The sequence below is a fragment of the Pectinophora gossypiella genome, chromosome 17 (assembly GCF_024362695.1).
Source record: "Pectinophora gossypiella chromosome 17, ilPecGoss1.1, whole genome shotgun sequence".
Taxonomy (NCBI): Eukaryota; Metazoa; Arthropoda; class Insecta; order Lepidoptera; family Gelechiidae; genus Pectinophora; species Pectinophora gossypiella.
The window spans coordinates 12,560,657-12,588,339 of NC_065420.1; the positions used below are offsets into that span (position 1 = coordinate 12,560,657).

Below are 27,683 nucleotides of genomic sequence, written 5' to 3' on the forward strand. Positions count from 1 at the left end.
TAAGTTTCAGGGGGTCTTTATGATTATTTGTTAATTATAAACCTAAGTGGAAGGAGAGCGAACCATACAGTACCAAAAATACAATTATATTCAATACACTGCAAAGTATTCTAACTAATTGTATTTTTCACCTGTAATTTGGATACATTTTAAAACAAGGGGGAGTTAAAAAGACCACTTCGAAGCAATTCATCTAAGTAAGCAATACTGCAATTTGACATTTGCGCATCTAAAAAGTGCGCAATGCAAACAAATGTCAAATAGCAATATTGCTTTCTTAAGTAAATTGCCAACAATGTCACCTTTTTAGACCCCCCAATAAAGGAAGGAATGTCCCTTAACCCCATTAAGAATAAATTGATTTTTTAATAGATAATAATGTCAGTTGAATAACAATAACAATTTAATGTAAAGGTTCGCCACTCCTGCATGTAACAAGTATCTATTTTTTATTTACGCGGCTTAATCCGTTTTTTATCAGTAGTTTTCTGGTTTCGAAGTGTAGTGGCTTTTCTTGGCGCTTCGGCCTTGCGTGGCCGGTGATGTTTGCCGACTACTGGCATCGAGCCTTTCTTCTGCGCAGGCGCCACCGACGGCTGCAACCCGTACTTCTGGTCTTGGAGACTCTTGGCCTTCAGTTTGCTTGGCAAAGGCTGGAGGGTCTCCAGCCGCCGTGGTTTGTGTTCTTCGTATTGCACTCCTGGGGAGATACAAGTACAGTCTAATACGTACATAAACAGCCTATACACGTCCCACTGCTGGGCACAGGCTTCCCCTCAATCAACCCCCTCCGGTTGATATGGTAGGTATGGAGCATACTCCGCCACGCTGCTCCAATGCGGGTTGGTGGAGAGTCTAATACATACAAAATCTTTATTTCTGTATACAGTCATGAGCATTATCATGTACCCACTTTAGAAGCTTCATTAACATGTTTGGACTTTTAGTGACTCTTTGGATTTATATCAATTAATGGCACCCGCTGCAGCGTGGTGAAGTACTTATGCTCCATACCGTCCGGTTGATTGAGGGGAGGCCTGTGCCCAGCAGTGGGACGTAAATGGGCTGTTTAGAAAAAGTTAATGTGACATGGGACTAAAGTGGATACATTATTAATGATCGTGACAGTACGGTCAGTATCCTGGGGCATAAGTATCCAACTTATGTTCGGTCACTAGTAGTGCAACTGTGTTAACTAACTAGCCAGCTCGCTGGAGTTCAACACCCTTCCTGCTTCCTTGGGTGGCGCAAACACATTGGATTTATTGCAGGTTTACCGCAAATGGTATTAACTACTTGGCCGGACAAATGGGGAGGGCTGAGGGCTTTCACCCGGTACAAAATTTAAGACCGGCCTGAGGGTGCCCAGTTGGGCCCGAGTCTCGGCTCAGGGCTTCGTCTGAGAGGAACATATTTGTAAAAAAAATCGACCCTAGTGGGTCGATAGCGATACGCGCCGAATGAGGGAAATCGTCGACCACGGCGACGGGGTCGGTATCAGGGTTCTAAAGTGTTTGTTGTCGCAAGATTGGCCGCCTCTATGGTTGGAGTAATTGGGTCGTCGGGATCGTATAAGTATTACGTCCTTCGGACGCCGATACTTTTCAGTAGGGATGTGATGTATTCGGAAGCCGCAACTACCAGGGGATTTGGGATTCACATTGTAAGAAGTGGTGACCTACCAAATCACTTACACTGAACATGACTGTTACCTCACCAGCGCAAGGTATCTAGTTAATTCGCATGAGTTTGTATAATTAACACCTGTATTCTAGATTAAGACTCCAACCTTTCTCGACTCTGTCCGCAGTTGAACCGACCTCAAGGTCTTCGTCGAACTCAGCTCGAAATCGGTATTTTAGACGGCGCCTCAACCTTAACTCGAATTTACTCCAGCAAGTTATGACGTCATTATTTTCGTGTTATTGTGTTGGCAGTAAGTATGATAGCTCGTCTTCAGTGAGTAAAGTCGAGGACGATAATGTCAACTTAAAATACCCAAAAGCTCAGCTGACGCAGAGTCGAATGGAGGAAGAGTCGATCTTAGAATACAGATATAAGGATCCCATTTGCTTAAAATGGCAATTAGGATAATTCTTCTTACCAGCGCTTGTTATTTCGCTTTCAAGGACATTCCTCCACCTCTCCACTCTCCTAGGCAGCGCTTCACCAGAAGACGGTTCTAACATTAAAATTGTCCCATTAGCTTCAACCTACGTCAACCCAATGGTAGGTACTTAGATAAATCATTTCATTTTTTCAAAACTACCCTCTGTTCTGACCCCTTCTAGAACGCAAGATGGCGCACGATCAAGACTAGCAGGGGAGGCCTTTAGCCAGCAGTGGACCGCACGATAAGCTAGGTACTAAAAACCATTCCCTCTCTGTTCTAAGTCTTACATTCTACCGTACAATAAGGAATAATACTACGCATAAAACGTCAACTCTCCGCTCCACACCAGCGTCTGAGCTAGGTTTACCTTCTATATGTAATCAAATAATGAGAAAATAGATAATTATCAAGTAAAAGCTGGATAGCTCCTCTGCTGAACTGGGAGTGAAGAAAAAACATAGAATGTGTTCTGCTGCCTCTCCTCCCGTGCATGTCGTAAAAGCCGACGATGGGAAAGCGTCCTACCAAAAATGATGAATCTATATGGGCGATGGGCTGATCCCGTATCACCATACGGTTCATCGTTGTCCATCTTAGGACTGTGTATCAAAAGTGGCTGCAAATAATCTTCTGATTATTTGTGGCTCTGCCCACCCCTTCGGTAAATATGGGCGTGAGTTTATGTATGTATGTAAGAGCTGGATAACACCATCTTTTATTGTTTTTGGTGAACGTAGCCTGGAAAGTCCCACATTGCTAAAGTTTAATTCATCCGAATTGATTGATCGTGTCATGGACCGTGGATGCTGCCTAACCGTCTCGATTAACTATACGTTAGCGAGGTAGAAATAGAAACATTTGCAACTTGGGTAGGCCTTGCGTTGTGCTACTTGGTTACTGCGTCCAGAAAGTGCGAAATGAACCACTTGAAATACTGTTGTTGTTTTGCCAAAACATTTAAGGTATGTGTCGAGATGCGCACCTATAGCCTTCTTGGGCATCTTGACCTCCTCCGTTCGTTGTTCAGCATTGACGGCGACTGCAAGATTAACGACCATCGTCCTTAATTCCGACAACGTGTTGCCGTGGTAGTTTACGTCATCCTGCAGCTTGTCCAATTTCCTCTCGAACTGTTTAAAGGAACTCATGAAACCTTGCAAAGAATCAAACTCGCGGATTCGTTGCATCATGGCAGTACGATAAATTAGTAAATTTTGTGCTTGTAATAAAATATATTTCCACAGAAAATTTTACGCCGAATTATTTCTATAGCCGTTGTGCGGATGTCAAAATTGTTTTGGATACTGTCTACTACTTATCATAAGGTATCTAGAGAAAAAAAACATTTAATACAGAACGCTTTCTAAACAGATCTCTTTATGAAATAAATAATCAGATAAATTAAGATATTAACAAAATCATAACTTTGTACATATCTCTATAACTAGTAATATAAATGATCTTTCTTTAAAGACACGCTGTGACCGCAGCTTAATAAATTGAAGAAACTAATGTGTGCCTAAAAACAAGGAATTCAAGCCAAAATTTTATTTTTTCTGTGCTACAATTAAATTTGTAAATTGGTAACATTACAACTGTCACTGTCATTCTGTCAAACTTTCGAGCACGAGTGACACGGCCGCAATGGGAGACACCGTCGCCGCAGACGTTCAAAACTTAAATATTAACGAAAAGGCAGGATTTTCAACAATTTAATTAGCTTCCGTCCAACATTAGTCGCTCTCCGGGTGATGCTAAAGTTGATCGGTTTCCGTGGGCGCTGCGTGGCCCGATTCAAACATTGCTATGCCACATGGGTTTGTAGGATTTCGTCAGCAATCTGACATGATATCATGCAATAGAGCCTGTAAAACTTATTGTCTAAGCATGTTGACTCAAATACATACATATTTAATTTAGTTTAGTCATGAATAAGTGCGAAGTTTGTGAGTACGAGAGAAAGGCACATTTATTATATTTCGCAGTCGGCGCTGGCGACTTATTCCATAATTCCAGGAAATCTTAACTTTTATTTGCACAAGTGAACATTGAAGTTCATATTTCCGTATTAGTGTTGTCAAGTAACTTAAAATTATGAAGAGTAAACAAAATTGAATTTGGGTCAAGACCATTAATAAATAAATAAATTAGCATACTAACATACATATCAATCAATATCTATTCTATTGTTATACTTCTCCTGTCTTCATTTTTTAAATTTCATTATTTTTGCAGTCTAAAACCAAAGCCATGAAAGAAAAGAAGAAGAAAGAGGACACGTCGGGTTCGGTGTCAGAGTTGAAGCCGTGGCCAGCATTTATCCAGAAGAGGATAGAGCTGTGGGACAAGTATAAGGCTGATTACGTAGAACAGTTGGCTGCGAAGCCTGATATGAGTATAGTTGTCACATTACCTGATGGCAAGACCGTGGAAGCGAAAGCCTGGAGGACCACTCCATATGATGTAGCTAAAGGCATAAGGTGAGATATTCCTTTACTCAACTTCTTTTATTTACAGAAAAAAATACAATGTTAAGCTCAATTCTTGCATAAAGAAATAATAAAATTTATTTTCCAACCTTGCTGGTTGAAGAGATGAATATTTAATTACAAATATTTCTATAAAAAAAAACATTTATAAAAAATTGTTTTTTTACTATTTAATTTTTTCTTGAACTTTAAAAAAGTATTACAATAGTAATATAAGAAACTTATTTCGTGCTGACAAGCGAGTTTTGGAGTCAATAGTAAGTATTATCAATGTGGAAAATATTGCTGACTCGATGTTGATTAAGTAATGCCTTAAATGTGACTTTCCTTCTGGGGTGAGGGTAAAGAATGAAATCCTGGGCATATTGTAAAAATATACAAATATATTCTCTTGTTTTTTTTTATTGTGTGAGTTATACGGTCAATAACCAATCTCCATAGGCCCCTGGCTCCAGATAACAAGTCTCTATCATAGAATAAGCTCTTGAAATAAGAAATATTGATCTTTGGGACTTCAATACCATGTCACAGCTCATATTTAAAATGATCCTAATTTTGTATGTAAAACTAGGCCTTTTTGATTACTCTACATAAATCTTAGATGTTAATTAAATGAAAATTAAATTAAATGATGAATCAATTTTCTTTATTATTCTGAAGTATTCATTAATCAGCCACATCACTCGCCCAACAACTATGTGGCTGGTCAAATGTTGAAAAAGCTTGACTTAAACTGTACATCATTCTATTCTATTCTATTTGGCACACATTCATAAAGCCTAACCATGTCCAACATACTCCCACTGGTTCATTGAGGGGAAGACTGTACCCAGCAGTGGGACGTATATAGGCTAGGTATTGATATTATGTTATGTATGTCTTTATCTGGATGCCTCGCAATGCTGATGGTATTATTGTTCATTCTATGTACTAAGTGTGACCTGCACATGAGTTAGTAATGACTTGTGTGGCTCTGTTTATACTGGTGTAATAAAGCATAAAGTGGCCGGTGTGGCTCTATTTACACTAGTGTAATAAAGTATAAAGTGGCCAGTTGTGACTCTGTTTACACTAGTGTAATAAAGTGTAAAGTGGCTGGTTGTGACTCTGTTTACACCAGTGTAATAAAGCATAAAGTGGCCGGTGTGGCTCTATTTACACTAATGTAATAAAGTATAAAGTGGCTGGTTGTGACTCTTATTACACTAGGGTAATAAAGTGACTGGTTGTGACTCTATTTACACTAGTGTAATAAAGCATAAAGTGGCCGGTGTGGCTCTATTTACACTAGTGTAAGAATCTGTGTTTTAGCATGTGGCATGTATTTGTTAATTCTACTTGTTTCCATTTGATATTAACACAGAATCATGAGCTGAATTATCCCCCTCAGTATTTGTTACGGTGTCCTGTATAATACTCTGAAAGGGCAAAACAACTTATGATAATTACAATTATAATGGCCCTGATTATGTTATGTAATAATTATGCGTATTGAGTCATCACTCCACGTTGGCCACTGCTTCCGCCACGGACCCTGAAGCCTTTTGTCTAAGTAAACAACAACCTTGAAGTAATAGTAAGAAAGAAAGAAACTTTTATTATAAAGGGACACCACAATAACTAATATAAAATAAAACACGGAATAACACATAACTAATCTACCTAGAAGGATGTACATTGACCAAATTGGGGATGTCGATAGAAAAGCTTTAGTACGATCTACTCTGAACCGGCGTGCGTGTTAGAAACGATTGACGAATAAAAGATCGAAGCAGGTGGAATTCCCTAATCTGCTTGCCCCAGTGGGAAATAGGCGTGAGTTTATGTATGTATGAAACAATCTTATGTTTCCAGCCAAGGCCTAGCTGACTCCACAATCATCGCTCGAGTCAACAACGAGCTATGGGACCTGGACCGGCCTCTAGAAGGTGACTGCAAGTTGGAGCTGCTCCGTTGGGACAACACGGACGCCCAGGCCGTCTTCTGGCACTCGTCGGCTCATATGCTCGGTGAAGCCATGGAGAGGGTAAGTTGTACAATACAAATCTAAGGGAGCAAGGTGGCGACTCCAGGTCCAGGCTTAGCATATTTCCCTCGCCATCCAACGGTGTAACGCTGCGAGCGTGATGGCCACATTCGGTCGAGAGGTTTTCCGGCCAAGTAGTTAATGCCATCTGCGGCAAATCTACAATAAGTCACGTATTTATGTATTTATGTACTTTTTTTTAGCTTTAGTAGTTTAGTTTTAATACTTTGTAATGGTGAAGTTTAAGAATATTTAATTGCTAAGTTTTTGTAAATAAATTATAATATTGTAATAAAATTTAATAAAAAAAATACAAATTTTATACCTAAACTTAATGAATGATAAATATACTTGATGACAAGATTGTCTTCAAGGCATGATTAGGAAAGTCTTCTCAGCCTAGCAGGTTTTCTCACTTTGTTTTCCTACACCGTCAGAATAAAATGACTACAAAAGCGTAAGTGACTAACACTGGAAGTGACCTAGTCAGAAAGTGACATCCATAGAAAGTGACCTGGGTACCAAAAGGGATACCTTCTTACGAAAACTCAATAACTATCAACCCAGCCTGTATCCATCTACTGGGTATCGGCCTCCTCTCTTTCACGCCATCCTTTCCGGTCCTGTGCAAGTCTCATCCACTGCTTTCCGGCATAACTCACAATGTCCACCATCGGGCTGGTGGTCTGCCTCGATATCGTAAACCATGATACCCTTGGCCACCATTCCGTAACCGCCTTAGTCCCTCAGTTGTCAGTCAACAGCAATATAATAATGATTCATTTCAAGAAATATGTCTTATATGTGTTAGTAAACTTATTGTAGATGTCAGTAGCCTTACCTAATATATTAGATGCTATGACATGCAAGTCACAGCATCTACCCAGATGTGGGTAGTCGAGCCGCGCATTTATCACCGCTAAGGCGCACCAGAGACGTGCATCGCTTCCTCATAGTCGCACAAAAGCAGCTAATATAGTTAATACTATAATAATATGTTTTTATAGGTGTATGGCGGCTGCCTGTGCTACGGCCCACCTATCGAAGAAGGATTCTACTATGACATGTTCTACCCAGAAAAAGGAGTAAGTTGTAAATATATAATAATAAAATATATTTATTTATTAAAACATATCCAACAAGTTAAACAAGATAATAAAATGAAGTTACACATAATGTTTTCCTACCTTCTAAACTTTGCGAAACCAGTGTATCAGGAGGCAGAGTTCATCAGTTTTCATCTTCAATCGTGTGGTGTCAGGGCTATTATTGCCAAAGGTCAAAGGCCCTTACGTTACTCATGTGACGACAACTTACTTACATCAGTAAGTAGTAACCGGGATCAACGGCTTAACGTGCCTTCCGAAGCACGGATCATTTTACTTTCAGACAATCAGGTGATCAGCCTGTAATGTCCTAACCAAACTGGATCCCTAGTTTGGTTACACAAAGTAATCCGGGACCTCCGGATCGTGAGCCCAACGCTCAACCACTGGACCACGGAGGTCATCAGTGAGCTTATTATTAACTTAAAGTTTGTGCTGGTTATAAGGTTTAAGAGGTTAAGTTACGAGTTATATTTATCAATTTCTCTCCTTAGATATCGTCAACCGATTTCCACGTGCTAGAAGGTCTTGTAAAGAAGATTGCTAAAGAGAAGCAGCCGTTTGAAAGACTGGAACTGACGAAGGAACAGCTCTTGGAGATGTTCGACTACAACCCGTTCAAAGTTCGCATTCTTAATGAGAAGGTCAACACGCCTACAACCACTGTCTACAGGTTTGTCTAAATTCATAAAATAAGTTATAAAGAAAAAAGAATACGATCTGGAAGTCCGGGTGCGATTCCCGATGGGGACATTGTCGAAATCACTTTGTGAGACTGTCCTTTTTTGGTAAGGACTTTTCAGGCTTGAATCACCTGATTGTCCGAAAAAGTAAGATGATTCCGTGCTTCGGAGGGCACGTTAAGCCGTTGGTTCGACGGAGCAGCGTGGTGGAGTATGCTCCATACACCCTCCGGTTGATTAAGGGGAGGCCTGTGCCCAGCAGTAGGACATATATAGGTTGTTTATGTTATATTATAGATCTGTCCTTATTTAGTAATCAGAATTTCATAATTTATCTTGAACCTAGTACATGACCCATGTATAATTTATTTATCAGGTGTGGCCCACTCATCGATCTGTGCCGTGGCCCGCACGTTCGTCACACTGGCAAAGTAAAAGCTTTGAAAGTTACTAAGGTAAGCACATCATATCAAGATACTCTGCCTTTTTTGCTGGGGCTATTTTTAATGTAACTACATGTAATGTTCGGTTGAATACACGCGTTGACACAACACATACAGTTGTGTGTGTGTGTGTGTGTGTGTGTGTGTGTGTGTATACGTACGTACGTGCATGCGAGCTGGAGTGCGTACGTACGTGCGTGCGTGCGTGCGTGCGCGTATGCGTGCTGCGTGCGTGCGCGCGTGCGTGCGTGTGTGTGTGTGCGTGAAACGAAATGTTAGTAACTTTTTAAAGAGCTTTCCTAACGAGACTGCCTTGATGCACGAGTAAATATTTTCAAAAATGGAAGTTTTTGTTTTTTATATTTTTTTTTTATTTCACAGAACTCAGCCACGTACTGGGAAGGCAAGGCTGATGCGGAGTCCTTACAGCGGGTGTACGGTGTGTCGTTCCCGGAGCCCAAACAGCTCAAAGAGTGGGAGACCATACAGGAAGAAGCTGCTAAGAGGGACCACAGGAAGATTGGGAGGGTGAGAAAAAGAGACATTCATTTCCAGCGTATCAGTCAAAGTGGCATCATTCGTAAGCCGTGTGTTGCAAATTAAAAAGTACAACGGTGCTAATTCCTGTAAACACCATCTAATTTTACTTTAACTTATACCTTTCATTTTCTTATCCGCCGAAAAGGAAAGAGACGGGTAATCGACAAGCATAAAATTTATGGAACACACGTCAATTTTAAGCACAAATCTAAAGCAACCGTCTAAAAAATTTACAGTGGCCAATAACCCGACAGAATTATACTGACAGCACACGTCAAACGGTTTGCACACCAGCTAGATACCTTTTTGATTCGCCCGGGTTATTCATTAATTTACTCATTCTTCCTAAAATTAAGAGCTGTGAATGATTTGTCCTTCTTGCTTCCTTTTCGGTGGATAAGAAAATGACAGGTATAACTTAAAGTAAAATTAGGAGGTGTCTGCAGGAATTTTGGCCAATTTTGCCCAGCCTGGTAGAGATATTGACGTAACTTAATGTATGTAGAAACAGATTAGTAGAGACCAATTATTGCAAAAATCAAAACCCACAACTCACATATCCGAGAATTTTTCGGAGGTATGAGACCTAACCTGACCTGTAATTGTACTTGTTTTCCTTTCAAATGGCTACATCACAGCAATTCATCTTTAAAAGCAATACTGCAATTTGACATTTGCCAACAACAAATGTCAAATAGCGTCTTCTATCGTGTGGATTGTGAGGTGGATTGCCAACCCCATCAACCCTGGTGTCTGAGTTATTACTGAGCCGCCCTAAGCCCCTGACGTGACTCATGTAACGACTACGTACTTACATTAGCAAATAGCAATATTGCTTTGATGTGGCTTTTTTAACCCAAGCCTCCTTCCTATCAAAATATATTTTTTGAACTGAGTTGAATAATGAGGTGAATCAAATTTGGTTTTTATGGTGACAGGAACAAGAGCTTTTCTTCTTCCACGAGCTGTCCCCAGGCTCGTGTTTCTTCCAGCCGCGCGGTGCGCACATTTACAACACGCTCGTCAACTTCATCAGGGAACAATATAGGTGAGTTAAGTTAGCTGAGAGTTGTTAATCGAAGTATCTAGGTACCAAGAAAGGAGAGGTGATGAGCAGAATTATTCAATTCAAATATACTTTAGCCTTCGTAGACTAGTGGTTACAGCGTTAGCCTCACGATCTGGAGGTCCGGGTTCGATTCCCGATAGGGACATTGTCGAAATCATTACATTCCTAACGGCCTCCGTGGTCTAGTGGTTGAGCGTTGGTCTCACGATCCGGACGCCCCGGGTTCGAATCCCGGTGGGGACATATCACAAAAATCGCTTTGTGATTCCTAGTTTGGATAGGACATTACAGGCTGATCACCTGAGTCCGAAAGTAAGATGTGCGTCGTGCTTCGGAAGGCACGTTAAGCCGTTGGTCCCGGTTACTACTTACTGATGTAAGTATGTAGTCGCTACATGAGCCGTGTCAGGGGCCTATGGCGGCTCAGTAATATCCCTGACACCAGGGTTGATGAGGTTGGTATTCCACCTTACAACCCACACGATAAGAAGAAGATTACATTCCTGTTTATATTTAATTCACAGAGTGCGAGGCTTCCAGGAGGTGGTATCCCCAAACATGTACAACGCCAAGCTGTGGCAGACTTCGGGCCACTGGGCTCATTACTCGGAGAACATGTTCTCCTTCGATGTGGAGAAGGAAACCTTCGCGCTCAAGCCTATGAACTGCCCTGGACATTGGTGAGTTTATACATTTACATACACACACCGAACATTCCGACATCAAATGTAGAAAGAAGCGGCAAAGAAAGAGCGAAGCGAGATATGTTTGCCCGTAGAAAATTATGAATATACCTACTCCACTCCAATTTCATCAGTCGTGGCAAAAAACTAAAAATAAGTACAAATTTGAAATTCGCAAAGTCCTTTCATTATATATGTACAGTCATAAGCAATATAATATACTCACTTTAGGACTCCTGTGACACCTCATTTGTTAAATTCTGGTTGGTGAGGGAAGAGACGTACGGTCACGAGCATTAATATGTATACACTTTGGTACCATGTCGCATTAACTTTTTTGACAAATTGAACTGTAAGTCTCACTAAATGTCAAATATGTTAGTGCGACAGAGTCCTAAAGTGGGTACATTATATTGCTCATGACTGTACATACATGCGTAGTGGGCAAACATATAACCTTCCTTTTTGCTTCACCGTATTCGGGTTAAAATATAAGGGCTCAGATAAATGTTGCGTTACCCAGCTTGATGTTCGACGTGCGCTCGCGGTCGTGGCGCGAGCTGCCGCTGCGGCTGGCCGACTTCGGCGTGCTGCACCGCAACGAGCTGAGCGGCGCGCTCACCGGCCTCACGCGCGTGCGCAGGTTCCAGCAGGACGACGCGCACATCTTCTGCGCGCCGCACCACATCGAGGACGAGATGGTAATGCTGACTATAATATACAGGCCTATTACGGTACCTTTACGTCACCCTGACTAATGCTCCATTGGCTAACACTTTCCTAACTCATGTTCCACCGGGGTAATCAGAGACTATGGAATTCCATTGGATTTGATTCTGACACACTCCTCTACATTCATCAATCGTTTCATACACGTATTCCAGAGTAAGCGAGACGGGTAGAAAGAGTTATACGAGATATATGTCTTATTTATTTCACATAGTCATTACAGATAATCCAAATCGACAATGTATGCAATCTATTTACTAAAATACTTTAGACTATAATTTATTTATTTATAAAAAAGTACACCAACAGCGATCCGATTATAGGTTAAAAATTGAACGTTCGTGCATAATCACAAAATCAAAATCGACAAAATCATCGGCATTAGAATGGGAGGAAAAATCAGCCCGATCATCTGTCCTACAAAAAGTCTGACGTTGTCGGGCGCCCTTATGCTTACATAACATAAATAGCCTATATACGTCCCACTGGGCTCAGGCCTACCCTCAGTCAACCGGAGGGAGTATGGGGCATACTCCACCACGCTGCTCCACTGCGCGTTGGTGGAGGAGTTTTTACGGCTAATAGCTGGGACCTACGGCTTATCGTGCCCACCGAAGCACGGAATCATCTTACTTTTTCGGACAATCAGGTGATTCAAGCCTGAAAAGTCCTTATCAAACAAAGGACAGTCTCACAAAGTGATTTCGACAATGTCCCCATCGGGAATCGAACCCGGACCTCCAGATCGTGAGCCTAACGCTCTAACCACTAGACCACGGAGGCTGTTGCCCTTATGCTTAATGGTTTATATGGATGACGTTTTGTTTTTTAGGTGGGATGCCTTCAGTTCCTAGAGCACATATACTCGACGTTTGGCTTCACCTTCCAATTGAAGTTGTCCACTCGCCCAGAGAAGTACCTCGGGGACCTGGCCACTTGGGAACAAGCCGAGAAAGTAAGAGAAGCTTGTACTCATATTACATTCTATCAACACATCACGAAGCAATCTTCTTCTATCGTGTGTGAGGTGGATTACCAACCTCATCAACCCTGGTTACTATTGATCCGCCAAAGGCCCCTGACACGACTCATGTAACGACTATAGTCACGAGTACTAATATTTATACACTTTGATACCATGTCACATTAACTTTTTGACAAAATAAATCGTAAGTCTCATTAAATGACAGTGCGACAGGGTTCTAAAGTGGGTACACGATATTACTCATGACTGTACGTGTACGTATTTACATCAGTAAGTAGTAACCGGGACCAACGGCTTAACGTGCCCACGAAGCAATAAGTGAGTTATAGTATACAGGGTGTTAGTAACATGTTAGTAACTTTGAGGGATGATTCAATTTGAATTTTCCGTTGCATAAGCATGGAACGTAAAATAATTAAAAAAAAACAAAAAGAATCATGAATTTTCCGATAGGAAAATCCGCTTGATATCAACTCAGAATCATGATCTGAATCATCCCCCTCAGTATTTATTACGATGTCACAAATACTTATATACCGATTCTCCACTAGTTATGTTTAAGTCCCATATAATAGGGGGCGAGGCTAATGCCCTTAACCAGGCACAAGTTCTGGAAACCACTTGATATCGATTATCTATGATCGAAACATGAATCCAAATTCAAAGTCGAATTCAGTGGTTTAGAGCACAAGCCAGGATTCGAATCTGAGACACTACGATGTCACACTTTGCCAAACAGGGCTATCAAGTAGTAACCTGGAGCAACGTGCCTTCCGAAGCACGGATCATCTTACTTCAGGACAATCAGGTGATCAGGTGAATCAGGTGATGAATATATCCTAACCAAACTAGGGATCACAAAGTGATTTTTTTGAGATTTGTCCACACCTGCATTCGAACATGTCTGTCATGATAAAAATGTCTGGTATTGAATGTGTTCCTCTAGTTATTAAATAACTTGTAATGTATATCCTCATTGGTTTTTAAAAGATGTGTTGCTGTTGCAGTTTCTTGTCATTTCTTCTCCTCAGCCATAACACCTTGCGAAATGACGTAAATTCAAAAATGTTACATTGACCTTCAACAAGTTTATCCATGATAATTACGTTGAATAAATGATTCTGATTTCTGAACGCTGAACCACTGGACCACGGAGGCCGTTACATAGCTGATGATAAATTTCCAATCGCCAGGCTTTAGAAGACTCGTTGAACAAGTTCGGGAAGCCGTGGCAGCTGAACCCTGGTGACGGCGCGTTCTACGGGCCCAAGATAGACATCACCATACAAGACGCGTTAAGACGCTCACACCAGTGCGCCACCATACAGCTGGACTTCCAACTCCCAGAGAGGTTCAACCTCAACTACGTCAGGTTTGTACAACGATTTGTTATTTATTTCTTCATTTATTCCACTGCCCAAACAGCTTCACCAACCCGCAGTGGAGCAGCGTGGTGGAGTATGCTCCATACCCCCTCCTAGCTCCATATCCCTAAGTAGTCGTTACATGAGTCATGTCTGGGGTCTTTGGCGGCTCAATAGTAACCCTGACACCAGGGTTGAACGGGTGGTCCAGTGGTTGAGCGTTGGGCTCACGATCCGGAGGCCCTGGGTTCGAATCCCTGTGGGGACATATCACAAAAATCACTTTGTGATCCCTAGTTTGGTTAGGACATTACAGGCTGATCACCTGATTGTCCGAAAGTAGGATGATCCGTGCTTCGGAAGGCACGTTAAGCCGTTGGTCCCGGTTACTACTTACTGATGTAAGTATGTAGTCGTTACATGAGCCATGTCAGGGGCCTTTGGCGGCTCAGTAATAACCCTGATACCAGGGTTGATGAGGTTGGTATTCCGCCTCACAACCCCCACGAGAGAAGAAGATGGTCCACGACTGTACGTGATAAGCCAATTGCGGTAGTCAGAGGCAAATCCATCGCAAAATGAACTATCCCGGCCATTAGCCGTAAAAGCACCTCCACCAACCCACATTGGAGCAGCGTGGTGGAGTATGCTCCATACCCTCTCCGGTTGATTGAGGGGAGGCCTGTGCCCAGCAGTGGGACGTACCTATATAGGCAGTTTATGTTATGTATGTTATATTTTATGTTATGCTTATTATCCAGTGAGTCCGGCGACAAGAAGCGTCCAGTGATCATCCACCGCGCGATCTTAGGGTCGGTGGAGCGCATGATCGCGATCCTGAGCGAGTCGTACGCGGGCAAGTGGCCCTTCTGGCTCAGTCCGCGACAGGTGTGCGTCGTGCCCGTCGGCCCCGCGTTCGATGACTACGCTGTGCAGGTTAGTAACAATATATAAATAATTCTTAAGCATTTTTTTTTGCCTAAGGGTGGTTTATGTATAAATGTGAATGTACCCGATTACTCTAGCTATAGAGAAACACAAGAAACACTTCAGGACCCTGATACTTATCCCGCCGGCGTGGTCGACGATTTCCCTCAATCAGCGCTTATCGCTATCGACCGACTAGGGTCGATTAATTCTTTCAAATATTTTTTCCTCAGACGACGCCCTGAGCCGAGGTTCGCGCCCAGCTGGGCACCCTCAGGCCTGTTGGCTTAAACGTTGTACCGGGTGAGAGCCTTCAGCGCTCCCCATTTGTCCGGCGAAGTAGTTAACAAATCTGCAATAAATCATGTCAAAAAAAAGAATGAGAATGAGGTGGTGTTTGGTTTCAGGTCAACGAGAAGTTGTTCGCGGCGGGATTCATGTCGGAGGTGGACACCGACGCCGGCGACACTCTGAACAAGAAAGTGAGGAACGCGCAGCTTGCGCAGTTCAACTTTATTCTTGGTAAGTTACTCTTACAATGTTCATCATTCAGTAAAGTTGCAATAGACATCTTCCTACCGTTACTCCGTTTTCCCTGGGTCCGCTTACCTAACCTGAAGATATAACAGGTCCAGTTATTACAGAAACGACTGCCTGTCTGACCAGGAGTCAATAAAAAAAAAACAATTAAGTTGTAATATCTACCAAATATTATTTTTAATTTCCAGATTATTTTATTGGTAACACACTTATAAACCTATAGCTTTATTACAGCTAAACTTTATAGTACCAAGAGTTGAAGTTGTGCTTCGGAAGGCACGTTAGCCGTTGGTCCCGGTTACTAATTACTGATGTAATTTAGTAGTCGTTACATGAGCCATGTCAGGGGCCTTTGGCGGCTCAATAGTAACCCTGGCACCACGATTGATGAAGTTGGTACTCCATCTCACAACGCACACGATAGAAGAGAGAGAGAGAACGTAGCATGATTAGAATGACATATCTCTCGTCTCTTTCGCACTAGGCAATGTACTACATATCTGTCCTGTAGTCATTCTGATCATGCTACGTTCATGTATAAGGCGTCGTGAAAGACGTTACTTACGAACGATATTTTTCTTCCAGTGGTGGGCGAACGCGAGAAGAATTCAGGCACAGTGAACGTTCGCACTCGCGACAACAAAGTGCACGGCGAGATGTCCGTAGAGGCGCTCATAGAGAAACTGAACACTTTGGTGAAGGAGAAAACCTTGTCTGAAGATAGTCAGCTGCTCAAATAGTACTCTATAACCACCAGTATGTACAGTGCCCTAACATAAGTAACTACTTTCCCGTTTTTGACGTGATTATGATATGGCGGACCCAACTAGTTGACCAGCTAGTTCTGCCCATAAGCAATAGATGGCGCACTATGTTCAATGCAGATGGCCTAAAACGCGCTAGCGAAGTTCGCACAATGCGAGGCATATATACAACTTCCAACGTAACACCGTTGGATCGTCGATCTCTGCCCGAGGCACACTACCAACTTGTGGCTAGCGGGGTACCATGCTCAATCCAGGAATCAGTCATACCTTCGGGCGCCGATATTTTTCTATACCTAAAGCCTACCACTTGACTATCGGGGATAAAAGTGCCCCAATAAGTATGTATATTTATGTTAGTGCACTGACTGTGCGTTGTGTATGTCGAGTAGAACGTTATAGAGTAATTTTGTCTATCCTCTGTCTTAATTCGGTGCAAAAAAGTGGTAAAGCCTATGGCAGTGGTGAGAAAACTCACGTTTATTCATAGCCAAAATGATTGTTTTTCGGCATTAACGATTCTTTTTTGCATCTAATTATGTAAGGAGGTATAAGCAGGTACTTTATTAGATAAAAAGTTTGCATTCTCAAGATTTTAACCCAGTTTTTGAAGGAATAAACTTTAAATTAAACCTCGCCGGTTGCGATATTAAACTTGTTTTAATCCGCGGCGTAAGTTGAACAAAATGGCGGACGTACGTGTAGGTAGCTGGTTGTCATGGTTACGCGCTGCGCCTTGCGTCCCAAATAATTCGTCACGGCGCATTCAAGGTCATTGATCAACTTATGCGCGATACCACTTCTTATAAAGAAAATAAACTATAAAGTTAAACACAGGCCATTTAAGACTTTCTCCGATTTTTGTAACGGCGTTTTTTAGCGTTAGCTTTGAAGTATTATGTTATTGGCACCAAATATCGTCTTTTATCTTTTGGTCCGAGTGTCTAGGAATTTCTCTTCTCAAGTAGTAATTTATTTTAGTTCCAACTTTTCACTCTTCCTACATTGTTATAATTTTGGAGTTATAGCGTGGTGTGATGGACAGCTGTCAGTATAGTGTGATAGACAGCATGTTATTGGTGTCCCTTTCGCACAGGGCTGCACTCTTCTGTCCTGCTGTCATCTCTCCATGCTAAGGGTTGAGCACACCGCATTGTACTTTCCTATATTTGCTATCCTTTTCTGTCACTCAGACCTGCGGGCTTAGCACCGTAAGCGCGCGACTCTTTCTCGCCTCGACATACGTCACCCGTCACTCTCTCACAGTACTGCACAGAAAGAGACAGATGATCTGTCGCGGCGAGAAAGAGTCGCGTGCTTACAGTGCTCTAAGCTCGCTGTCATTTTTTACAGCAAGATAAACAGGGCTAACATGGGCAAAGTGATAAAATTATCCATCGATTCAATCAATTTTGTCGAAATCGATAAGTTTTTTTCCCTAGCATGTGTGCCAGGTGATTTTGTTCGTATTTTGACAGAATGACGTGACTTCAATCGACAAAACGACATAATTATATAAGAGAGGGCGCCGCGTGGTGTCGCGTTATCTCGCTCTAACAAATGACGGTCCTGAGTGACAGAAAAGGATAGATAGTAAAGTGCGATGCCAGATATAGCCCAACTATAAATGAAAATAACATAGGTTTTACAGTGCTTACTATTGCAATTACTAAATAAGCATTTACCTAATATTCCAATATGGTAATATTTATTTTAAACTTACTATTTATAAGATGAATTAAGTTCATGGTGAATAAAAAACGTTTTTAAAACAGCTGTTTTATTTTTACCCGACTGCGCAATGGAAAGGAAGGTAATGCGTTTAACTAAGAATATCTTTGGAATTTATTTGCAGTAATAAAGTCACAAGGGGTATTAAAAAAAATACATATTTAATAAATAATATCACCCAAATACACGTTAAGCCGTTGGTCCCAGCTATTAGTCGTAAAAACACCTCCACCAACCCACAGTGGAGCAGCGTGGTGGAGTATGCTCCATACCCCCTCCGGTTGATTGAGGGGAGGCCTTTGCCCAGGAGTGGGACGTATATAGGCTGTTTATGTATGTACGTATCACCCAAATGCTCTATAATAGTAGGCCAGGTTTGACTCCGCTTAAACAGAATCGTTACTTTTTGTGATGTTCCATATTTGATCTATCATCAACGAAGACTAATCTTAGACTAATAGATACTGGCCCTGATTTCTGCAGACCCCTCACGAACCACGCACCCACTGGCTTCACTACCGGTGGATGTATGGGTACTCGGGTTGTGTACGACGACTAGGTTCAAGATAAATTATGAAATTCTAATAACAAAATAAAGACATCTAAATTTAACGAAAAACATTCCTTTTTTAAATTTAACTTATTTATGAATTTTAATCAAGAAAAAATGTAATAATAAGTACGATATTTTATCACGTTTTTCTATGACGTCACAGTGTGCTTTTTCATACAAATTCCATAGTAATTTCGTGTTTTGACATTTAGTAAAAAGTAACTCATTTGACTAGTTGGAAACTAGCCTATTCCTGTTTACCCCTGACACCTAATTTAAAGTTATACGTGTCACTTTCTTATCCGCCGAAAAGGAAAGGGACGGATGATTGACAGCTGTTGGTTTTAAAATTAATGACAGAATTATTAAATAACCCGGACGAATCAAATAGGCATCTTGCTAACATGCAAACCCGTTTCACGTGTGCTATCATCTTAATTCTGTCAGATTATTGGCCAATGTAAAAAATAATTATTTTTTAATTTATTTATTTAATGTTTTTTTTTGTTTCATTATTTATTTTTTAATATTTGTACGCCTGCATGCAGGCCGAACACATCACAACACCTTTTTGAATTTTATGTGTTATAGTAAATAAAATGAATCGATTTGAAAGTGCCATGATCACGGGACTTTCAACAGTGTCGAAATATCGGGAGTCTCATATCCCTATTTTAAACGCAGTAAGAACCCGTTATAACAATGTATGTTCCATAAATTTTATGAAAGTCGATTACCCGTCTCTTTTTCCTTTTCGGTGGATAAGATAGTAACAGAAATAAGTAAATTAAAATAAAATTAGGTGGTCTCTGTAGGAATCAGGGCCTTTAGAACGTTAAAAATAATTCACAGCAACATAATATTAATTAATACTCAGATATCAGACAGTATTATATACTTTATCACGATTGGTTAAACGTATACGATATCTTTTTTCACGGAATATGATCATCTAAATATCCGTATAGGTAACTACAATAGGGTCTAAGATAAATTGTAAAATACTAATTTAGAAATAGAAGCCAGATTAGGATGATCAAAATTAAATCTCATTTTACTTTTCTAATACGTAACAATGGGAACGGCGTTTGAGCGCTTTCATTGATGACGTCACAGGACAGTATTTCCATACCAACTCCAAATAAAACTATAGTTTGACGTTTCGTGAATACTATCTCATTTGACTAGGTTGTCAAGTAGCCTATTAAATCATAGTGCATTACTAGAATTAAGACTATTCAAACTTCATATTTACTACTCTAAAAATAAATTAATCTTACGCGTAACAAAATATAATTGTCTATTTAATGGCTCCAATTCCTGCAGACACCTAATTTTATTTTAAGTTATACCCGTCATTTTCTTATTCGCCGAAAAGGGACGGATGATTGTCAACAAGTTAATTTTAAAATGAATGAATAACCCGTACGAATAAAATAGGCATCTCGCTCATATGCAATTCGTTTGACGTGCTGTCTACTTAATTCTGTCGGGTTATTGGCCGATGTAAAATTTTTAGACGGTTGTTTTAGATTTCTGCTTAAAATTGACGTGTATTCCATAAATTTTATGCCTGTCGATTACCCGTCCCTTTCTTTTTCAGCGGATGAGAAAATGACAGATATAACTTAAAATAAAATTAAATGGCGTCTGCAAGAATTAGCACCACTATTAGCCATCATAAGGATCAAACCACATTTGTTAGCACCTCTAGCACTTTAATATGTTTCTATCCTTTTCTGTTACTCTGAAGCGTCATTTGCTAGAGCGAGAACAACCGCACGCGATAGAATCGAGTAGGCGATAACGAACGTAAGCGTGCGGTCGCTCTCTCTTGCTCTTAGCAAATAACGGAGTAACAGAAAAGGACGCATAGATAGATAGGATGAGGTACTGACAGAAAAGATGTGGTTCAACCCTAAGGGTAAAACGCATTGAATCAGATCTGGCACCGCGTGCTTGGGTATTTGGTATGCTCACAGTAAGAACTATGAGCATTGGCAGGGTTCGCAACGCCATCTAACATTTTCTTAAATTATTAAAGCTGTAGCTAAAAAAATCTAACTATCACCAGCCATCTCACTAGGAGAGCGCACACTAACTTTTTAACACAGACAGATACACTTAGTATAAGGGCTTATTACACCTACCTGCCTGGCTAGATGAGTCAAGGTCACGGGTGTTACCATGGTTACTCCAACTCGCTCGAGATCGTGGTTACCATGGTAACGACCCGCCGATTTGCTATTAGATTACACGATCAGGGGCCCGGCTAAGACGAAGCCGATTCAGATTGGAGCAAATCGAACATCGATTTGATTCTGTCGTACCGCGTAAGCAGCCAAGATGGCGATCCCCGATTGGTGACGTCACATGAAGTTCGGCAAGCCGATTGAACGACTGATCGGGAAACGGGAGTTGGTTGGGAGCAACCATTGCAACCACCGAGACCTTGACGCCTCTAGCCTGTCGGACAGGTAGATGTAAGAACCCCTTTACGAGGTGTTAGGGACACAGTAAAGAAAAAAAAATTAATGTGTACTTGATTGTACGGTCACGAGCATTAATATTATGTATACACCTTGGTACCATGTCACATTAACTTTTTTGACAAATTGAACTGTAAGTCTCATTTAATGTCAAATAATAGTGCGACACAGTCCTAAAGTGGGTACATTATATTGCTCATGACTGTACTAAAAACGAGGGTAGTTGTTTTTCTTGTCGGAAATGTTTAAGATTTTGAGTTATTGCTGCGTCGCGATGGTGGCTGGAATTGATTGTTTCAATAATTTGACATTTTTATTTTAAGTTTGGGTTCTACGCGGCTTAAAGCACAACATGGAACTGAAAATTATTTTAAACAGGAAATTCCACTAGATATCAACTTAGAATCATGGTCTGAGTTTTTCCCCAAGTTTTCGTTACGGTGTCACTAACATCCTGGATAAAAAAATAACTACTTAGATAACAGGTTACGCTCTCCACTAAAGCGATTGCAATATAGGATCCTTTGAAATAGAGTAGTGTATGTAATAGAGCCAGCCACAATAGATCTAGCTAGATCGCAGTGGCCATTCGGGCTGCCTTCGAGCCTTCTCAATAGACAAATAATAATAATACAATAGAGCCAGGCGTACCTATTATAGGTAAGAATATCATTCATTTACATAAAATATTTCTCTTATATTATATATTTTTTTCTATTCTAAAGGTATTTCCCCTTCGTCGTCATTCGTAGGCGGATCACTTCGACACTTGAATTTATTGCATAAAGTGTGAGTCTGAAAAGAAAAAAAACAGTGTAATTATTGTCAGCATAATAAACATCCAGTAACTACGGTATTATAATAAATTAAACCATTTATTTCAGGCTTCAAAGGCACATACAAAGAATACCTCAACGTAAGTAGACTTACATACATAACATATAAATAGTCTATGTATGTATTCGTCCCTCTGCTGGGCTCAGGGCTCCCCTGAACCAACGGGAGGGGTATGGATCTTACTGTACCACGCTGCTCCACAGCAAGTATACTTATAAAAACTAGATGTAACTGTATTTTTTCGAAAATAACCCACCTACTTCTAACGGTTGAACAAATACACTTTGTAAGGCGGCCATATTGTTTTTCCGCCATTTTGTTTTTTTTTTTCACCAGAATTTGAACATCATCTCTAGCCTTATCTCGTTTTTCGCAGGGTCCGCTAACCTGAAGATTTGACAGGTCCGTTTTTTTAAAGAAGCGACTGCCTGTCTCATCTTCCAACCCGCAAAGAGAAAACCAGCCCAATACAAATAGTTCACATACCTCCAAAAATGCATTTCTCTGGATTGTGGGCGGTACAATTTACCCAAGATTTAAATATGATTTATAAAAACAAATGATCCAGAGTTATAGTTTGGCCAAGCCGTACTGTGTATCTCTGATGCGGAGCTGTTTAGGATCGGAAAGTATTTGCTTCAAATGCTGATCAGATTGGACAACGAGGTTCGCGCGGACCTGGGCACCCTGGCCTGAGAGCCCTCAGCGCTTCCCATTTGTCCGGCCAAGTAGTGTTAAGTATATCATACCGTGTAGACAAGCACTGCGAACCCAATGAGCGCGCCCACCATGACGTCACCTTTGTGATGTCGCCGGTCCATAATGCGAGACACACCGCACCACACCGCTACGGCTAAAGTAATGGTTTGTAGTATCTTCACTATGATTGAATGTGCCGCGTTCGGTACCCGACGGTGGAGGTAGTACTGAAACATAATTTCAGATTTTTTTTCTGTGCTCAGCAGTGGGACACCCTGTATAAAAAGGGTGTTAGTGACAACCTGACAACAGGTGTGTTGTCCCGATCTAGGTGAGTATATCCACAAGTAATCATTCTTCTTCTCCTATCATGTGGGTTATGAGGTGGATTACCAACCCCATCAACCCTGGTGTCAAGGTTACTATTGAGCCGCCAAAGGCTGACATGGCTCATGTAACGACTACATTAGTAAGTAACCGGGACCAACGGCTTAACGTGCCTTCCGAAGCACGGATAATCTTACTTTTGGACAATCTGGTGATCAGCCGGTAATGTCCTAACCAAACTAGGGACCACAAAGTATTTTTTGTGATATGTCCCCACTGGAATCGAACCCGGGACCTCCGGATCGTGAGCACAACGCTCAACCACTGGTCCACAGAGGCCGTTGTAACATTTATTAAAGAGAAGTTCTTTTATTTTTTTAATAAAGATTTTGTCACTGGAATGTCCCTCAGTGGGCGTTAGGCGGTAAAGATTGAAAGGTACTTCCTATGAACTTACAATGATGAATAAAGCTGAATGAACGGCCAGCGAGGTGTGCCCAGATGGGAAGCTGCGGTCCGACTGGTACAGCCAGTCTGAATTTGTCTTCGTGCATGTGTACTTGGTAACAAACTCTGACCTAAAATGATTTATTAATTTATTTAATAGCTTAATTTATTTGATGCTTATTCATCTCACAACATTGGTGCTAATTCCTGTAAATACCATCTAATTTTATTTTAAGTTATATCTGTCATTTTCTTATCCGCCGAAAAGAAAAGGGACGGGTAATCGACAAGCATAAAATTTATGGAACACACGTCAATTTTAAGCACAAATCTAAACCAACCGTATAAAAATTTTACATCCGTCAATAACCCGACACAGTTAAGTAGACAGCACGTCAAACGGATTGCATACCAGCGACGTACCTTTTGATTCGCCCGGGTTATTCATTCATTTACTCATTCTTCCTAAAATTAAGAGCTGTGAATCATCCGTCCCTTTCCTTTTCGACGGATATGAAAATGACGGATATAACTTATAAAATAAAATTAGGCGGTATCTGCAGGAATCGGGGCCATTATCCCATTTTTCACAGGGTCTACCTAACCTGAAGATTTGACAGGTCCGGTTTTTTACAGAAGCGACTGTCTGTCTAACCTTCCGACAGGTTAGGTCACATACCTCCGAAAAGCATTTCTCGGGAATGTGGATTTTCTCACGATGTGAAGGAAAAAATCCAAACATGAATCATTGGTTTAGGCCTATGCTCGGATTCGGACCTGCGATCTCAAAGTGAGAGTCAAGTTGCAATTTGACATTTGTTGCATTGCGCACTTACTTTTATATGCGCGAATGTCAAATTGCAATAATGCTTTTTTGGATGAATTGCTTCTATGTGGCCTTTTTAACCCCCCTGGTTTCCACCAATCGGAAAAAGTTGTGGAGCTCAATTCTGACGAAAAATTACATAGTTATATGTTTGTAAGTTTTCGGACAGACAAACTTGTGATTTTTTTTTTATCCAAACAAAAACCGAAAAAAAAATTAAAAAGTTCATTCAGAAATACTTAGAAGATGAAAATTTACCCGACCCGACAACCCTAGACAGAATGTCATGGCGCCGCAAAATTAGGAGAGCCGACCCCACCTAAAGTGGGATAGCGCAAGGAAGAAGATTCAGAGATACTTACTCTTTACACGTAAGAGCTTCTTTAGGCAGACATGTATGAAAGAAATGTGGTCTTGGGCATCCCATCATGGTCTTAAGGAATTGCACAAATGCTAGGTTCACTAGATATCCAAACATGTACTCCCTGAACCACCTCAGCGATCGCTTTCTCGCCTTTTCTTTGTCTTGGCATACTTGTTCTACTATCAACATCTGAAACATAATCATCATCATCATCAGCCCATTAACGTCCCCACTGGTGGGGCACGAGCCTTCCCTATGGATAGATAGGGAGATCGGGCCTTAAACCATCACGCGGGCCCAGTGCGGATTGATGGTTATTAACGACTGCTAATGCAGCCGGGACCAACGGCTTAACGTACCTTCCGAAGCACGGAGGATCTCGATATTTTTTTTGTGGTCACCCATCCTATGACCGGCCCTTGCGAAAGTTGCTTAACTTCAACAATCGCAGACCGAGTTTACCGCTGCGCCACCGAGCTCAACATTGAAACATAATACACATGGTTAATTCCTAATTACGTCCTTCTTCTTATGTCGTGTGGATTGTAGAACCAATAACTGACATCTTGGACCAAATTTTTGACGTGATTTATTGTAGATTTGCCGCATTAACTACCTGGCCGGCCAAAGGGGAGCGCTGAGGCCTCTCACCCAGTACAAAATTTAAGACAACAGTCCTGAGGGTGCCCAGTTGAGCGCGAACCTCGGCTCAGGACGTCCCTAGTAGGGAAATCGTCGACCACGCCGGCGGGGTCGGTATCGGGGTTCGGAAGTGTTTGTTGTCGCGAGCTAATTGGCCGCTTCTATGATAATCGGGTCATCGTGTTTGTATATAACGTCCTTCGGATGTGGATACTTTTCGGTGGTTTCTGCTTTTCGGTTCGATCTTGGACCCTGGTGCCAGGGTTATTGATCCACAAAAAGCACCTGATATGGTTCATGTACGCATTACATACTTAAGTAACTGGTAGCCAGGATCTACTGAATAACATGCCCATTCAGACAATTAACTGATTTCTACTTGCAATGACTAATCCAGGGACAGTCACAAGTGTCACAAGCGCTTCTGTTAGACATGTCACCATGGGAAATCGAACCCAGGACATCCAGACAGGACTAGCGGAATCGGGATTATAGTTGTGAACTTATGTATGTATGTTATAATGTTTAAACTTGCAGACGCCATTCATAAATTTTATCTTAATTGTGATAAGATTTATCATTGAACTAATCTTGTACTGTCACATTGTGTCTTATTGCATAATTTTCTTAATTACATGATAGTGGCATAGTGTATTGTCACTACAATCGATAATTAATAATTGATTAAGAAAAACTGGTCAAGTGTGAGTTTGACTTGTGCATCAAAGGTTCCTTACATACTGCTAAGTGGTCGCGATGGCCGAAATTGGTTGGAGATCATCATCATCATCAATTAACAAAGATAATGTAATGGAGGCTTTGATTTTATTATTATTATTTTGGAAGCACAGGCAGCACATTGTGCTGACGCGTACTTATCACTTCACTTGTGTTCATGATTGTTCATATATTTGTCAAGTCTATTTTTGAAAGAGTTGATGAGTTTTACAGTTGATAACTTACAACTATTCATCTATTCTATTCAACTTACAACGAGTAACGGTGCCAAAGAACAAACGGCCAGTAACCATTTCCAACTGATTGTGTCTCCGTAGAACGGGTATGATAGTGATGAGTCATTGCAACGGAACCCTAGCTTCCTCGTAGGGTAGATTTGAAGCTCAAACACCAGTACTAAGAAGAGTGCTGAAAGACAATTAAATACAAAAATATGTATGTTATAAATGCGAAATTTGACAGTCTTATATACCAATTTAGATTATGTAACTAGGGATAAACTTAATGTACTTTCCAGCTTGGTTTCTTATCCTAGTGTCCCACACTTTATTTTATTTACTGAGATAAGCAGAGTAGTTACCTAATATTACTAACTAATATAAAATAATCATGATAAAATAAATTATTAATAATAATATCTATTATTAATTATATTATAATATAAAATGAACATTGAATATGCTCAGATAATGACCTGCTTCTGGTGAAAGTAAATAAAAAAAATTAAAAGAATACATACATGGCTGCACCGTGTACGGTCCCCTTTCCTCAGGGGGATCATCATCAGCCGTACAACGCCCACTGTTGGGCATAGGCCTCCCCCAAGGATCTCCACGACGATCGGTCCTGCGCTGCCCGCATCCAGGGGGATAAAAATATTAAATAAAAGAAAGTAATACATACCTCGTAAAAACCGATTTGTCTGGTTCCATTTCATTTGAACATAAAATACGAAGTCATTCAGGAACTCCACGATCGTGTTGAAAGTATCCATCGCAGTTTACACACTTTTTATGTACACGCAATTATAATTCAAATAAAACTTGTTACTAGGTGTATGTTTTAATGAGACGATGTCATCTCTGACCAAAGAGTAAAGTAATATATCTCTGACTCATAAATACTGTACCTTTACGGTTGAGAATGATTCAATAAGTAATTATTTTCCCGCTAATCATAATTTACACAATACCAAATTATCTCATTTAATCGAGCGCTTGAAATATAAGCGCAATTCCATGTCGTAACATTACGAGTATGAGCTACTTCTACAATTTTTTAATAAATTAATTAATAAAGTATAAAGAAAAGCTCCGATAATAAGAAAATTCGCGGTTTATACGATATTTTTCTTTGAATTCGAAAGAAAAGTACAAAAAATATAAACCGCAAGAGGACATAACAGAGTGCGTTCGGAAACTACTTAACTAAAGTACGACTCTTGACGACTACCAAAATCGCTTTAAGCATTTTAATTGTTCTTATCTTTACAAAATATACCTAGATATAATAATGATAGGTATATAATAAAAAAGGTAATAATTTAAAAAAATCTTATTAAAGTTGTAT

General features: G+C 40.7%; 3 protein-coding genes across 4 annotated transcripts; 1 reads left to right on the forward strand and 2 right to left on the reverse strand.

Annotated features, from left to right (window-relative positions):
* Positions 1–114: 114 nt before the first annotated feature.
* LOC126374641 (uncharacterized) lies at positions 115–3,300 on the reverse strand. The gene is made up of 3 exons (XM_050021331.1): positions 3,096–3,300; positions 458–700; positions 115–131 (listed from the first exon to the last, which is right to left on the reverse strand). Exons 1-3 carry the CDS (start codon positions 3,298–3,300, stop codon positions 115–117), a joined length of 465 nt encoding a protein of 154 aa, XP_049877288.1.
* Positions 3,301–3,725: 425 nt separating this feature from the next.
* On the forward strand, positions 3,726–18,233 carry LOC126374158 (threonine--tRNA ligase 1, cytoplasmic). 2 transcript variants are annotated; one of them, XM_050020629.1, is made up of 15 exons: positions 3,726–3,808; positions 4,349–4,593; positions 6,457–6,628; positions 7,636–7,713; positions 8,229–8,407; positions 8,794–8,872; positions 9,242–9,388; positions 10,339–10,448; positions 10,994–11,149; positions 11,676–11,853; positions 12,714–12,836; positions 14,060–14,238; positions 14,992–15,166; positions 15,565–15,679; positions 16,283–18,233. In XM_050020629.1, the coding sequence occupies exons 1-15, from the start codon at positions 3,758–3,760 to the stop codon at positions 16,435–16,437; spliced, it is 2,142 nt and encodes a 713-aa protein (XP_049876586.1). In that variant the 5' UTR covers positions 3,726–3,757; the 3' UTR covers positions 16,438–18,233. The 2 variants fall into 2 exon arrangements, with proteins under 2 accessions (XP_049876586.1, XP_049876585.1); XM_050020628.1 differs by having other exon boundaries at positions 3,790–3,930.
* A 2,580-nt stretch (positions 18,234–20,813) lies between these two features.
* LOC126374212 (putative phosphatidate phosphatase) lies at positions 20,814–27,515 on the reverse strand. Its single transcript, XM_050020721.1, has 6 exons — positions 27,018–27,515; positions 26,368–26,522; positions 24,733–24,923; positions 23,555–23,675; positions 22,821–22,997; positions 20,814–22,029 (listed from the first exon to the last, which is right to left on the reverse strand). The coding sequence occupies exons 1-6, from the start codon at positions 27,106–27,108 to the stop codon at positions 21,949–21,951; spliced, it is 816 nt and encodes a 271-aa protein (XP_049876678.1). The 5' UTR covers positions 27,109–27,515; the 3' UTR covers positions 20,814–21,948.
* Between the last annotated feature and the right edge of the window lie 168 nt (positions 27,516–27,683).

Coding starts and splice junctions, on each gene's coding strand:
- LOC126374641 (XM_050021331.1), bottom strand. CDS start 3,300: ATGCAACGAATCCGCGAGTTTGATTCTTTGCAAGGTTTCATGAGTTCC. Junction 701..3,095: donor GATGCCCAAGAAGGCTATAG/GTGCGCATCTCG, acceptor GTATCTCCCCAG/GAGTGCAATACGAAGAACAC.
- LOC126374212 (XM_050020721.1), bottom strand. CDS start 27,108: ATGGATACTTTCAACACGATCGTGGAGTTCCTGAATGACTTCGTATTT. Junction 23,676..24,732: donor GAAGCTCTTACGTGTAAAGA/GTAAGTATCTCT, acceptor AAATCATTTTAG/GTCAGAGTTTGTTACCAAGT. Junction 22,998..23,554: donor ATTCAGCTTTATTCATCATT/GTAAGTTCATAG, acceptor ATTATGTTTCAG/TACTACCTCCACCGTCGGGT.
- LOC126374158 (XM_050020628.1), top strand. CDS start 3,865: ATGCTAAAGTTGATCGGTTTCCGTGGGCGCTGCGTGGCCCGATTCAAA. Junction 3,931..4,348: donor AACATTGCTATGCCACATGG/GTTTGTAGGATT, acceptor TTATTTTTGCAG/TCTAAAACCAAAGCCATGAA. Junction 4,594..6,456: donor GATGTAGCTAAAGGCATAAG/GTGAGATATTCC, acceptor TTATGTTTCCAG/CCAAGGCCTAGCTGACTCCA.